Source organism: Oncorhynchus keta, chromosome 22 (assembly GCF_023373465.1).
Source record: "Oncorhynchus keta strain PuntledgeMale-10-30-2019 chromosome 22, Oket_V2, whole genome shotgun sequence".
Classification (NCBI taxonomy): Eukaryota; Metazoa; Chordata; class Actinopteri; order Salmoniformes; family Salmonidae; genus Oncorhynchus; species Oncorhynchus keta.
The window spans coordinates 55,506,398-55,522,374 of NC_068442.1; the positions used below are offsets into that span (position 1 = coordinate 55,506,398).

At 44.3% G+C, this 15,977-nt stretch overlaps 1 protein-coding gene across 1 annotated transcript in view; it reads right to left on the reverse strand.

The window, feature by feature from the left end:
- Positions 1-4,141: 4,141 nt before the first annotated feature.
- Positions 4,142-15,977, reverse strand: part of dpt (dermatopontin) — a 19,810-nt gene continuing 7,974 nt past the window's right edge. The window contains exons 2-4 of the mRNA XM_052475672.1: positions 9,353-9,478; positions 5,376-5,483; positions 4,142-4,681 (exon numbers count right to left, since the gene is read on the reverse strand). Of these exons, the coding sequence (XP_052331632.1) occupies positions 4,615-4,681; positions 5,376-5,483; positions 9,353-9,478 (301 nt within the window). The 3' untranslated portion in view covers positions 4,142-4,614. The remainder of the gene's footprint in view (positions 4,682-5,375; positions 5,484-9,352; positions 9,479-15,977) is intronic.

Consider the following 15,977-nt stretch of genomic DNA (forward strand, 5'->3'; position numbering starts at 1 on the left):
CGTTAAGACACTCCATGTGCTACTCAGAGCTGCCTTCATCTTGCAGTGTTGGAGTCTGTGGTTCACCCTGTGGTCTAACATCTCATTGTACACTTAGCAGACACTCTTATCCAGAGCGACTTACAGTAGGGAATGCATGGGGTCCCCCCATAGGAATCAAACCCACAACCCTGGTGTTGCAATTGAACCGTGCTCTACCAACTGAACCGTGCTCTACCAACTGAACCGTGCTCCACCAACTGAACCGTGCTCTACCAACTGAACAATGTTCTACCAACTGAACCGTGTTCTACCAACTGAACCGTGCTCTACCAACTGAACCGTGCTCCACCAACTGAACAATGCTCTACCAACTGAACCGTGCTCTACCAACTGAACAGTGCTCTATCAACTGAACCGTGCTCTACCAACTGAACCGGGCTCTACCAACTGAACCGTGCTCTACCAACTGAACCGTGCTCTACCAACTGAACCGGGCTCTACCAACTGAACCGTGCTCTACCAACTGAACCGTGCTCTACCAACTGAACCGTGCTCTACCAACTGAACCGTGCTCTACCAACTGAACCGTGCTCCACCAACTGAACAATGCTCTACCAACTGAACCGTGCTCTACCAACTGAACAATGCTCTCCCAACTGAACCGTGCTCTACCAACTGAACCATGCTCTACCAACTGAACCGTGCTCTACCAACTGAACCGTGCTCTACCAACTGAACCGTGCTCTACCAACTGAACCGTGCTCTACCAACCTAACAATGCTCTACCAACTGAACCGTGCTCTATCAACTGAACCGTGCTCTACCAACTGAACCGTGCTCTACCAACTGAACCGTGCTCTACCAACTGAACCGTGCTCTACCAACTGAACAATGCTCTACCAACTGAACCGTGCTCTACCAACTGAACATCTACCAACTGAACCGTGCTCTACCAACTGAAACGTGCTCTACCAACTGAACATTGCTCTACCAGCTGAACAATGCTCTACCAACTGAACTTTGCTCTACCAACTGAACCGTGCTCTACCAACTGAACCGTGCTCCACCAACTGAACAATGCTCTACCAACTGAACCGTGCTCTACCAACTGAACATCTACCAACTGAACCGTGCTCTACCAACTGAACATCTACCAACTGAACCGTGCTCTACCAACTGAACATTGCTCTACCAGCTGAACAATGCTCTACCAACTGAACCGTGCTCTACCAACTGAACCGTGCTCTACCAACTGAACCGTGCTCTACCAACTGAACCGTGCTCCACCAACTGAACCGTGCTCTACCAACTGAACCGTGCTCCACCAACTGAACCGTGCTCCACCAACTGAACCGTGCTCCACCAACTGAACCGTGCTCTCCCAACTGAACCGTGCTCTACCAACTGAACCGTGCTCTCCCAACTGAACCGTGCTCTACCAACTGAACCGTGCTCTACCAACTGAACCGTGCTCTCCCAACTGAACCGTGCTCTACCAACTGAACCGTGCTCTACCAACTGAACCGTGCTCTACTAACTGAACCGTGCTCTACCAACTGAACCGTGCCCTACCAACTGAACCGTGCTCCACCAACTGAACCGTGCTCTACCAACTGAACCGTGCTCTACCAACTGAACCGTGCTCTCCCAACTGAACCGTGCTCTACCAACTGAACCGTGCTCCACCAACTGAACCGTGCTCTACCAACTGAACCGTGCTCTACCAACTGAACCGTGCTCTCCCAACTGAACCGTGCTCTACCAACTGAACCGTGCTATACCAACTGAACCGTGCTCCACCAACTGAACCGTGCTCTACCAACTGAACCGTGCTCTACCAACTGAACCGTGCTCTACCAACTGAACCGTGCTCTACCAACTGAGCCGTGCTCCACCAACTGAACCGTGCTCCACCAACTGAACCGTGCTCTACCAACTGAACCGTGCTCTACCAACTGAACCGTGCTCCACCAACTGAACCGTGCTCTACCAACTGAACCGTGCTCTACCAACTGAACCGTGCTCTACCAACTGAACCGTGCTCCACCAACTGAACCGTGCTCTACCAACTGAACCGTGCTCTCCCAACTGAACCGTGCTCTACCAACTGAACCGTGCTATACCAACTGAACCGTGCTCCACCAACTGAACCGTGCTCTACCAACTGAACCGTGCTCTACCAACTGAACCGTGCTCTACCAACTGAACCGTGCTCTACCAACTGAGCCGTGCTCCACCAACTGAACCGTGCTCCACCAACTGAACCGTGCTCTACCAACTGAACCGTGCTCTACCAACTGAACCGTGCTCCACCAACTGAACCGTGCTCTACCAACTGAACCGTGCTCTACCAACTGAACCGTGCTCTACCAACTGAACCGTGCTCTACCAACTGAACCGTGCTCCACCAACTGAACCGTGCTCCACCAACTGAACCGTGCTCCACCAACTGAACCGTGCTCCACCAACTGAACCGTGCTCTACCAACTGAACCGTGCTCTACCAACTGAACCGTGCTCTACCAACTGAACCGTGCTCTACCAACTGAACCGTGCTCTACCAACTGAACCGTGCTCTACCAACTGAACCGTGCTCCACCAACTGAACCGTGCTCTACCAACTGAACCGTGCTCTACCAACTGAACCGTGCTCTACCAACTGAACCGTGCTCTACCAACTGAACCGTGCTCCACCAACTGAACCGTGCTCTACCAACTGAACCGTGCTCTACCAACTGAACCGTGCTCTACCAACTGAACCGTGCTCTACCAACTGAACCGTGCTCTACCAACTGAAACGTGCTCTACCAAATGAACCGTGCTCTACCAACTGAACCGTGCTCTACCAACTGAACTTTGCTCTACCAACTGAACCGTGCTCCACCAACTGAACCGTGCTCTACCAACTGAACCGTGCTCCACCAACTGAACCGTGCTCCACCAACTGAACCGTGCTCTACCAACTGAACCGTGCTCTACCAACTGAACCGTGCTCTACCAACTGAACCGTGCTCTACCAACTGAACCGTGCTCCACCAACTGAACCGTGCTCTACCAACTGAACCGTGCTCTACCAACTGAACCGTGCTCTACCAACTGAACCGTGCTCTACCAACTGAACCGTGCTCTACCAAAACCGTGCTCTACCAACTGAACCGTGCTCTACCAACTGAAACGTGCTCTACCAAATGAACCGTGCTCTACCAACTGAACCGTGCTCTACCAACTGAACCGTGCTCTACCAACTGAACCGTGCTCCACCAACTGAACCGTGCTCTACCAACTGAACCGTGCTCTACCAACTGAACCGTGCTCCACCAACTGAACCGTGCTCTACCAACTGAACCGTGCTCTACCAACTGAACCGTGCTCTACCAACTGAACCGTGCTCTACCAACTGAACCGTGCTCCACCAACTGAACCGTGCTCTACCAACTGAACCGTGCTCTACCAACTGAACCGTGCTCTACCAACTGAACCGTGCTCTACCAACTGAACCGTGCTCTACCAACTGAACCGTGCTCTACCAACTGAAACGTGCTCTACCAAATGAACCGTGCTCTACCAACTGAAACGTGCTCTACCAAATGAACCGTGCTCTACCAACTGAACCGTGCTCTACCAACTGAACCGTGCTCTACCAACTGAAACGTGCTCTACCAAATGAACCGTGCTCTACCAACTGAACCGTGCTCTACCAACTGAACCGTGCTCTACCAACTGAACCGTGCTCTACCAACTGAACCGTGCTCTACCAACTGAACCGTGCTCTACCAACTGAACCGTGCTCCACCAACTGAACCGTGCTCTACCAACTGAACCGTGCTCTACCAACTGAACCGTGCTCTACCAACTGAACCGTGCTCTACCAACTGAACCGTGCTCTACCAACTGAACCGTGCTCCACCAACTGAACCGTGCTCTACCAACTGAACCGTGCTCTACCAACTGAACCGTGCTCTACCAACTGAACCGTGCTCTACCAACTGAACCGTGCTCTACCAACTGAACCGTGCTCTACCAACTGAACCGTGCTCTACCAACTGAACCGTGCTCTACCAACTGAACCGTGCTCCACCAACTGAACCGTGCTCTACCAACTGAACCGTGCTCCACCAACTGAACCGTGCTCTACCAACTGAACCCAAACTGATACACTGTTATTGTTCAACCTTTGGACTTTTATTTAGCATAACAAGTAGACACATTACTTTATTTTTTTTTCATTTTGAAAAGTAGGCTAAGTACACAGACATTTTATTTATATTGCTATGGTGCTATGATATATATAAAGATAAAATGATGATGATTTGACATCTAAAACATAACATAACATTAATCCAAAAAATAAAACAAGTATGGTGATTATCAAAAATCAGGAATAATGCAATATTTATTAGTAAATAGTGAGATGTCATTAACAAGGGTGAATAATGGACTTAATGATAACTGGGAGGGGATCTGTTGTGGGTTTGTGTAGTCCTACATTAGTGGTCGAAGTGACAGACAAATTGGTGTGGAGGGAAGCATCTGCTTGGTCGATGGTAGTAGAACAGCGGCTTGTCGCACACGGGACTCTCTTCGCCAAACAGCAGTGGCCCTCTCGCCTTGTTTACTGGCTCTGAATGTACATCTATAAATTCTCAAATTCACAGTCGAAATCGGTCATTCTGCAAACAATGTACTTCCACTGCCGATCTCTGCAACAAACAAGAAGAGAGAAGGAGGTTATCAGACAGACAGACAGACAGACAGACAGACAGACAGACAGACAGACAGACAGACAGACAGACAGACGATGTTAATAACAGGTTGTTTTCCACAGTGAGTGGTTGGCTGGATGTTAATAACAGGTTGTTTTCCACAGTGAGTGGTTGGCTGGATGTTAATAACAGGTTGTTTTCCACAGTGAGTGGTTGGCTGGATGTTAAAGACAGGTTGTTTTCCACAGTGAGTGGTTGGCTGGATGTTAATAACAGGTTGTTTTCCACAGTGAGTGGTTGGCTGGATGTTAATGACAGGTTGTTTTCCACAGTGAGTGGTTGGCTGGATGTTAATAACAGGTTGTTTTCCACAGTGAGTGGTTGGCTGGATGTTAATAACAGGTTGTTTTCCACAGTGAGTGGTTGGCTGGATGTTAATAACAGGTTGTTTTCCACAGTGAGTGGTTGGCTGGATGTTGATGACAGGTTGTTTTCCACAGTGAGTGGTTGGCCAGAGGCATAGATACTATTAAACTTCATGCTGACCAACGAACGACCTGTCTTCTACCATGCAATTACCAGACATGAGTTGGAAGGAGCCACTCCAAACTCCAGCTACTACAGACAGGAGTACTGGGTCCCTGAACTAACTAACTGACCAACGAACGACCTGTAGCTACAGTCTACAGACCTGAGAACTCCATCGAATGTGGTCTGGGCCCCTCTGATGAAGTAGCCATAGCCAGGGATGACAAACTCTCCCTCCTCTCTGTATTGCTCAGGCACATCCAATGATTTCCTTTGGAGAGAGAGAGAGAGAGATGTTTATTTATTTTCCCCTGTGTACTTTGTGTATGCACTATGTTGCAACACTGTATATAGACATAATATGACATTTGAAATCTCCCTCCCAGGTTTTATTGCCAAAGCAAGTTAAATAGATAAAAGTAAACAAAAGTCAAATAAACAATGAACAGTACTCACGAGAGAGAGAGAGAGAGAGAGAGAGAGAGAGAGAGAGAGAGAGAGAGAGAGAGAGAGAGAGAGAGAGAGAGAGAGACAGAGAGAGACAGAGAGAGAGAGACAGAGAGAGAGAGAGAGAGAGAGAGAGAGAGAGACAGAGAGAGAGACAGAGAGAGAGACAGAGAGGAGAGAGAGAGAGATAGAGAGAGAGAGAGAGAGAGAGAGAGAGAGAGAGAGAGACAGAGAGAGAGAGAGAGAGAGAGAGAGACAGAGAGAGAGAGACAGAGAGAGAGACAGAGAGAGAGAGAGAGAGAGAGACAGAGAGAGAGACAGAGAGAGACAGAGAGGGGAGAGAGAGAGAGATAGAGAGAGAGAGAGAGAGAGAGAGAGAGAGAGAGAGAGAGACAGAGAGAGAGACAGAGAGAGAGAGAGAGAGAGAGACAGAGACAGAGACAGAGAGAGACAGAGACAGAGACAGAGAGAGAGAGAGAGAGAGACAGAGACAGAGACAGAGACAGAGAGAGACAGAGAGAGACAGAGACAGAGAGAGAGAGAGAGAGAGAGAGAGAGAGAGAGAGAGACAGAGACAGAGACAGAGAGAGAGAGAGAGAGAGAGAGAGAGAGAGAGAGAGAGAACTACATAGTGTAACCACATAGTGTAACTACATAGTGTAACTACATAGTGTAACTACATAGTGTAACCACATAGTGTAACCACATAGTGTAACTACATAGTGTAACTACATAGTGTAACTACATAGTGTAACTACATAGTGTAACTACATAGTGTAACTACATAGTGTAACCACATAGTGTAACTACATAGTGTAACCACATAGTGTAACTACATAGTGTAACTACATAGTGTAGTGTAACTACATAGTGTAACTACATAGTGTAACTACATAGTGTAACTACATAGTGTAACTACATAGTGTAACTACATAGTGTAGTGTAACCACATAGTGTAACTACATAGTGTAACTACATAGTGTAACTACATAGTGTAACCACATAGTGTAACTACATAGTGTAACTATATAGTGTAACTACATAGTGTAACTACATAGTGTAACCACATAGTGTAACCACATAGTGTAACCACATAGTGTAACTACATAGTGTAACTACATAGTGTAACTACATAGTATAGTGTAACCACATAGTGTAACCACATAGTGTAACTACATAGTGTAACTACATAGTGTAGTGTAACTACATAGTGTAACTACATAGTGTAACTACATAGTGTAGTGTAACTACATAGTGTAACCACATAGTGTAACCACATAGTGTAACTACATAGTGTAACTACATAGTGTAACTACATAGTGTAGTGTAACCACATAGTGTAACCACATAGTGTAACTACATAGTGTAACTACATAGTGTAACTACATAGTGTAGTGTAACTACATAGTGTAACTACATAGTGTAGTGTAACTACATAGTGTAACTAGATAGTGTAGTGTAACTACATAGTGTAACTACATAGTGTAACTACATAGTGTAGTGTAACTACATAGTGTAACTACATAGTGTAGTGTAACTACATAGTGTAACTACATAGTGTAGTGTAACTACATAGTGTAACTAGATAGTGTAACTACATAGTGTAACTACATAGTGTAGCTACATAGTGTAACTACATAGTGTAGTGTAACTACATAGTGTAACTACATAGTGTAGTGTAACTACATAGTGTAACTACATAGTGTAACCACATAGTGTACCAAATAGTGTAACTACATAGTGTAGCTACATAGTGTAACTACATAGTGTAGCTACATAGTGTAACTACATATATTAACTACATAGTGTAGTGTAACCACATAGTGTAACTACATAGTGTAACTACATAGTGTAGTGTAACCACATAGTGTAACTACATAGTGTAACCACATAGTGTAACTACATAGTGTAACCACAGTGTAACCACATAGTGTAACTACATAGTGTAACTACATATATTAACTACATAGTGTAGTGTAACTACATAGTGTAACTACATAGTGTAACCACATAGTGTAACTACATATATTAACTACATAGTGTAGTGTAATAATATAATAATAATAATAATAATATATGCCATTTAGCAGACGCTTTTATCCAAAGCGACTTACAGTCATGTGTGCATACATTCTACGTATGGGTGGTCCCGGGGATTGAACCCACTACCCTGGCGTTACAAGCGCCATGCTCTACCAACTGAGCCACAGAAGGACCACATAGTGTAACTATATAGTGTAACTACATAGTGTAACCACATAGTGTATATCAACCAAGAAAGACAATATTGACACAAAGATTTTTAACTTTGAGACTGAGACTAAATTAGGGTTAGGGTTAGGGTTAAGTTAAGGTTAAGGTTAGGTTAAGGTTGGGTTAGGGTAAGGTTCGGTTAGGGTTAGGTTAAGGTTGGGTTAGGGTTAGGTTAAGGTTGGGTTAGGGTTAGGTTAAGGTTGGGTAGGGTAAGGTTGGGTTAGGATTAGGTTGGGTTAGGGTTAAGGTAAGGTAAGGTTGGGTTCGGGTTAGGGTTAGGGTTAGGTTAAGGTTGGTTTGGGTTAGGATGGGTTAGGTTAAGGTTGGGTTAGGGTAAGGTTCGGTTAGGGTTAGGTTAAGGTTGGTTAGGGTAAGGTTAAGGTTGGGTTAGGGTTAGGATGTGTTAGGGTTAGGGTAAGGTAAGGTTAAGGTAATGTTGGGTTAGGTTAAGGTTGGTTAGGGTTAGGGTAAGGTTGGGTTAGGGTTAGGGTAAGGTTGGGTAGGTTTAGGGTAAGGTTGGGTTAGGTTAAGGTTGGGTTAGGGTTAGGGTTAGGGTAAGGTTGGTTAGGGTTAGGGTAAGGTTGGTTAGGGTTAAGGTAAGGTTGGTTAGGGTTAAGGTAAGGTTGGTTAGGGTTAGGGTAAGGTTGGTTAGGGTTAGGGTAAGGTTGGTTAGGGTTAGGGTTAGGTTAAGGTGGGTTAGGTTAAGGTTGGTTTGGGTTAGGATTGGTTAGGGTAAGGTTGGGTTAGGGTTAGGGTAAGGTTGGGTTAGGGTTAGGGTAAGGTTGGGTTAGGGTTAGGATGTGTTAGGGTTAGGGTAAGGTAGGGTTAGGTTAAGGTAAGGTTGGGTTAGGTTAAGGTTGGTTAGGGTTAGGGTAAGGTTGGGTTAGGGTTAGGGTAAGGTTGGGTAGGTTTAGGGTAAGGTTGGGTTAGGTTAAGGTTGGGTTAGGGTTAGGGTAAGGTTGGTTAGGGTTAGGGTAAGGTTGGTTAGGGTTAAGGTAAGGTTGGTTAGGGTTAAGGTAAGGTTGGTTAGGGTTAGGGTAAGGTTGGTTAGGGTTAGGGTAAGGTTGGTTAGGGTTAGGGTAAGGTTGGTTAGGGTTAAGGTAAGGTTGGGTTAGGTTAAGGTTGGTTAGGGTTAGGGTAAGGTTGGGTAGGTTAAGGTTGGTTAGGGTTAGGTTAAGGTTGGTTAGGGTTAGGGTAAGGTTGGGTAGGTTAAGGTTGGTTAGGGTTAGGTTAAGGTTGGTTAGGGTAAGGTTGGGTAGGTTAAGGTTAGTTAGGGTCAGGTTAAGGTTGGGTTAGGGTTAGGTTAAGGTTGGTTAGGGTTAAGGTAAGGTCGGGTTAGGGTTAGGTTAGGGTTAGGGTAAGGTTGGGTTGGGTTAGGGTTAGGTTAAGGTTGGTTAGGGTCAGGTTAAGGTTGGTTAGGGTTAGACGTAGGGGACTTACCAGCAGGAGTAGGGGCAGCGGCGGCTGTATCGACAGCAGTAGAACGACCACTCACGGTCCAGGACAGGCTCAAAGTACTTGCTCATCACCCCCGCCACCAGGCCATTGTTGCCACATGTTGAAGACCTGAAATACAACTTGGAAAATAAACTTTATGATCCAAAGACCCATAATATAGTTGGCCAAGATTCTCAAAGGATTTTTCTCAGAAACCGAGGATACAGAGTTGTAATGGCTTCATTGCCACAGTTGACTACAGATCACTTAAACAAATTAAGATGAATTCATCCTTTCAACACAATTGACATCCGAGAGTTGAAAATTAGGCAGTTACCATTACATCGAGGAAAGATTAGATTGTTAACAATATTCTCATCTTTTCTCCTCCCCTCCTGTCCTATCCTCCTCCTCTCCTCTCCCTCTCATTCTCATCTTCTCTCCTCCTCCCCTCTTCCTCTCCTCCTCTCCTCCTCCTTTCGTCTTCTCTCCTCCTCTCCTCTTCCTCTCCTCCTCTCCTCCTCCCCTCTTCCTCTCCTCCTCTCCTCCTCCTCTCCTCTGGTGATTTGATGTAAACACTGTGTAGTGTGTTTATAGTCCATACAGCCGGTTGTCATCACAACAGAACAGTTTGACCAACATTTAACCTAGAGCGCTGAGTGCACAGGGATCTGTTGCCCTTTTGTCATGACAACAGTGGCCTAGCCAGCAGCTATAGGACTAAATGGGGAGGATAGGTCCATATCGCAGAAGTTTACCATTGAAATTTAAAAGGCAATGTTCCTGCGTTAGCATGGACTGCATTCACAGTAAATGCTGCGTTTGTCAGCTCAATTAGAAATTACCTTATAATGTATACAGCGCAATCCATTTAGTATGCACCAATGCACCAATTTGTAAGTCGCTCTGGATAAGAGCGTCTGCTAAATGACTTAAATGTAATGTAAATGAGTATGATTTGTTACGTTTCGTATGGTATGTATTAATTACAATTTGTAGGGGAAGGGTCAGCTAACATGCTAAGTAGTTGTAATGTTGCTAAAACGCTAACATTTTGGTTGCTAGACATTCGCGTTATACGACCACCCATTCTCCTTCCTTTTGTTTTCGTCTCGTAACCATAGCAAACGTAGCAAATCATAATAATTCGATGGTCACAGATTATGTTTACTATGTTACATGTAGTCTTTGTGGCCAGGCCTTGAATTTCAGAGCTAATATATAATAATAATAATAATAATATATGCCATTTAGCAGACGCTTTTATCCAAAGCAACTTACAATCATGTGTGCATACATTCTACGTATGGGTGGTCCCGGGAATCGAACCCACTACCCTGGCGTTACAAGCGCCATGCTCTACCAACTGAGCTACAGAACCACTACAGAGCTCAGAGGTATCCATGCTGAACCCCATTACAGGAGGATTTCACAGAGGATCAGATATCAAGGGATCATAGCATCAGAGATCAGAGATCATAGCATCAGAGATCAGATATCATAGCATCAGAGATCAGATATCAGAGATCAGATATCAGAGGATCAGAGATCAGAGGATCAGAGATCAGATATCAGAGATCAGATATCAAGGGATCAGAGATCATAGCATCAGAGATCAGATATCATAGCATCAGAGATCAGATATCAGAGGATCAGATATCAGAGGATCAGATATCAGATATCATAGCATCAGAGATCAGATATCAGAGGATCAGATATTAAAGGATCAGATATCAGAGGATCAGAGATCAGATATCAGAGGATCAGAGATCAGATATCAGAGGATCAGAGATCATAGCATCAGAGATCAGATATATCAAGGGATCAGAGATCATAGCATCAGAGATCAGATATCAAGGGATCAGAGATCATAGCATCAGAGATCATAGCATCAGAGATCATAGCATCAGAGATCAGATATCAAGGGATCAGAGATCATAGCATCAGAGATCATAGCATCAGAGATCATAGCATCAGAGATCATAGCATCAGAGATCAGATATCAAGGGATCAGAGATCATAGCATCAGAGATCATAGCATCAGAGATCAGATATCAGAGGATCAGATATTAAAGGATCAGATATCAGAGGATCAGAGATTAAAGGATCAGATATCAGAGGATCAGAGATCAGAGATCATAGCATCAGAGATCAGATATCAGAGGATCAAAGATCATAGCATCAGAGATCAGATATCAGAGGATCAGATATTAAAGGATCAGATATCAGAGGATCAGAGATCAGATATCAGAGGATCAGATATCAGAGGATCAGATATCAGATGATCAGATATTAAAGGATCAGATATCAGAGATCAGATATCAGAGGATCAGATATTAAAGGATCAGATATCAGAGGATCAGAGATCAGATATCATAGCATCATATCAAAGGATCAGAACTGAGCCCCATTAACCTGAGGGAAAGCTCTGTGTGAGCTGGCCATGGGACACGTCTCTGTCTATGTGTGCGCCTCAGCTTGATTTTATGGAACATTGCACGTCTACCTTGGCGCCTCACATTGGTAGCCTCGCGGTTAGAGCGTTGTAACCGAAAGGTTGCAAGATCGAATCCTTGAGCTGACCAGGTAAAAATCTGACAGCTCTGCCCCTGAACAAGGCAGTTAACCCACTGTTCCTAGGCCGTCATTGAAAATAAGAATTTGTTCTTAATTGACTTGCCTGGTTAAATAAAGGTCAAATTAAAATAAATACATTACAATTTCTACAGTGTGTGTCTCAGCCCCTGGGATGATAGAACATGTCTACCTCCGTTCCCAGGGGAAGCCTGTGCTTCCAAGCCTAATAGTAACCTAGCCTTACCGCAGCTGAGACACAATGGATAGGGTGGAACACAATATTAATGAAGTACCTTTCCAAACCACAGCGGCATGCTGATCACCACCCAATGACTAAATATAAATCACGTCTATTGGCAATGTTTCTTTTCAGTCTACACGTGAACGATAGTGTTTCTTGGGGGGGGGGGGATTGTGAATATTTTATGTGAAATAATGACATTGTTCCAGAGAATTACACATTTGTTCAGGTTCTTGAACAACAAGTGGAGTGAGCTCAGCTGGCCGTGGTGTCAGAAAGCTGTGCCAAACATCAAAACATTTCTGAAAGCAGGAAACAGGAAACTGGGATCATAAAGAAAGCAAAGGAAATGTCAGAGGATGGACAAGAGACTGCTAGTTGTAACTCACAAATCACCGGGAGAAGAACAACATGTTGAATGATGAACACAAGTTCATTGTTATGTTATTAGGGAATAACTCCAGCCGTGGCGTTTTAGGAGATAACTCCAGGCGTGGCGTTTTAGGAGATAACTCCAGGCGTGGCGTTTTAGGAGATAACTCCAGGCTTGACTTTTTAGGAGATAACTCCAGGCTTGACTTTTTAGGAGATAACTCCAGGCTTGACTTTTTAGGAGATAACTCCAGGCTTGACTTTTTAGGAGATAACTCCAGGCTTGACTTTTTAGGAGATAACTCCAGGCTTGACTTTTTAGGAGATAACTCCAGGCTTGACTTTTTAGGAGATAACTCCAGGCTTGACTTTTTAGGAGATAACTCCAGCCTTGACTTTTTTTGAGAACTCCAGCCTTGACGTTTTTGGAGATAACTCCAGCTTTTGACGTTTTTTGAGATAACTCCAGGCTTGACTTTTTAGGAGATAACTCCAGGCTTGACTTTTTGGAGATAACACCAGGCTTGACTTTTTAGGAGATAACTCCAGGCTTGACGTTTTTTTTTGAGATAACTCCAGGCTTGACTTTTTGGAGATAACTCCAGGCTTGACTTTTTGGAGATAACACCAGGCTTGACTTTTTAGGAGATAACTCCAGGCTTGACGTTTTTTTGAGATAACTCCAGGCTTGATTTTTTGGAGATAACACCAGGCTTGATTTTTTTGGAGATAACTCCAGGCTTGACTTTTTAGGAGATAACTCCAGGCTTGACTTTTTTTGAGATAACTCCAGGCTTGACTTTTTGGAGATAACTCCAGGCTTGACTTTTTGGAGATAACACCAGGCTTGACTTTTTAGGAGATAACTCCAGGCTTGACGTTTTTTTGAGATAACTCCAGGCTTGATTTTTTGGAGATAACACCAGGCTTGATTTTTTTGGAGATAACACCAGGCTTGACTTTTTAGGAGATAACTCCAGGCTTGACGCTTTTTTTTGAGATAACTCCAGGCTTGACTTTTTGGAGATAACTCCAGGCTTGACTTTTTGGAGATAACACCAGGCTTGACTTTTTAGGAGATAACTCCAGGCTTGACGTTTTTTTTGAGATAACTCCAGGCTTGATTTTTTTGGAGATAACACCAGGCTTGATTTTTTTGGAGATAACTCCAGGCTTGACTTTTTAGGAGATAACTCCAGGCTTGACGTTTTTTTAGATAACTCCAGGCTTGACTTTTTAGGAGATAACTCCAGCCGTGGCGTTTTAGGAGATAACTCCAGCCTTGACTTTTTGGAGATGACTCCAGCCTTGACATTTTTTGATATAACTCCAGCTTTTGACGTTTTAGGAGATAACTCCAGGCTTGACTTTTTTGGAGATAACTCCAGGCTTGACTTTAGGAGATAACTCCAGCCGTGGCGTTTTAGGAGATAACTCCAGCCGTGGCGTTTTTAGTAGATGACTCCAGCCTTGACGTTTTTGATATAACTCCAGCTTTTGACGTTTTAGGAGATAACTCCAGCCTTGACTTTTTGGAGATGACTCCAGGCTTGACTTTTTAGGAGATAACTCCAGGCTTGACTTTTTGGAGATAACTCCAGGCTTGACTTTTAGGAGATAACTCCAGGCTTGACGTTTTTTGAGATAACTTCAGGCTTGACTTTTTGGAGATAACTCCAGGCTTGACTTTTTGGAGATGACTCCAGCCTTGGCGTTTTGATATAACTCCAGCTTTTGGCGTTTTAGGAGATAACTCCAGGCTTGACTTTTTAGGAGATAACTCCAGCCTTGACTTTTTTTGAGAACTCCAGCCTTGACGTTTTTGGAGATAACTCCAGCTTTTGACGTTTTTTGAGATAACTCCAGGCTTGACTTTTTAGGAGATAACTCCAGGCTTGACTTTTTAGGAGATGACTCCAGCCTTTTCTCATCTTGGTGGTCTAAGGCAATGCATTGCAGTGCTAGAGGCATCAATACTGACCCACGTTCGATCCCGGGCTGTATCACAACCGGCCGTGATCGGGAGTCCCATAAGGCGGCGCACAATTTTCCCAGCGTCGTCCGGGTTAGAGGAGGGTTCAACCGGGGGGGCTTTACTTGGCTCACCGCGCTCTAGCGACTTCTTGTGGCGGACCGGGCGCCTGCAGGCTGACCTCAGTCGTCAGGTGAACGGTGTGGCTGGCTTCCGGGATAAGTGTGCAGGTGTTAAGAAGCACGGTTTGGCGGGTCCTGTTTTGGAGGACGTACGACTCGACCTTCGCCTCCTGAGCCCGTTGGGGAGTTGCAGCATTGAGACAACATCGAAATTGGGGAGAAAAAATAATAATAATACAAAATAAATAACAGATTGAGTCAAAGCACCGTTGATTACCATATTATTACCATATTATTACCATAGTATTATCATATTGTTGATGTAGAACTTCATAATTTCCCTGAAAAGGCTGCATCACAAACGGAACCCTATTCCCTACATAGTGCACTACTTTTAACCAGAGACTGTGGGCCCTGGTCAAAAGTAGTGCACTAAACAGGGAAAAGGGCACCGTTTGGGACACTTCCTTGTTTCAATCTGACACCCCATAACATTGTCTTGAAGAAGATGAGAACAGGGAAGAATAACTCAAAGGATTTATTGTGTAAAATATCATTTCAGTTTATGCTGTTTACAATGCTGTTACTGCTGCTGCGACTACTGCTAGTACTGCTACTACTACTAATAATACTACTACCACTACTACTGCTGCTGCTAGTACTGCTACTACTAATAATACTACTACCACTACTACTGCTGCTGCTAGTACTGCTACTACTAATAATACTACTACCACTACTACTGCTGCTGCTAGTACTGCTAGTACTAATAATAATAATACTACTACCACTACTACTGCTGCTGCTAGTACTGCTACTACTACTAATAATAATACTACTACCACTACTGCTGCTAGTACTGCTACTACTACTACTAATAATACTACTACCACTACTACTGCTGCTGCTAGTACTGCTACTAATAATAATAATAATACTACTGCTACTACTACTGCTGCTAGTACTGCAACCACTACATCTACTACTACCACTACTACTGCTGCTGCTAGTACTGCTACTACTACTAATAATAATACTACTACCACTACTACTGCTGCTGCTAGTACTGCTACTACTACTAATAATAATACTACTACCACTACTGCTGCTAGTACTGCTACTACTACTAATAATAATACTACTACCACTACTACTGCTGCTAGTACTGCTACTAATAATAATAATAATACTACTGCTACTACTGCTGCTGCTAGTACTGCTACTACTAATAATAATAATAATACTGCTACTACTACTGCTGCTAGTACTGCTACCACTACATCTACTACTACCACTAATACTACTGCTACTACTACTAGTAGTATTACTACAGCTACTACTGCT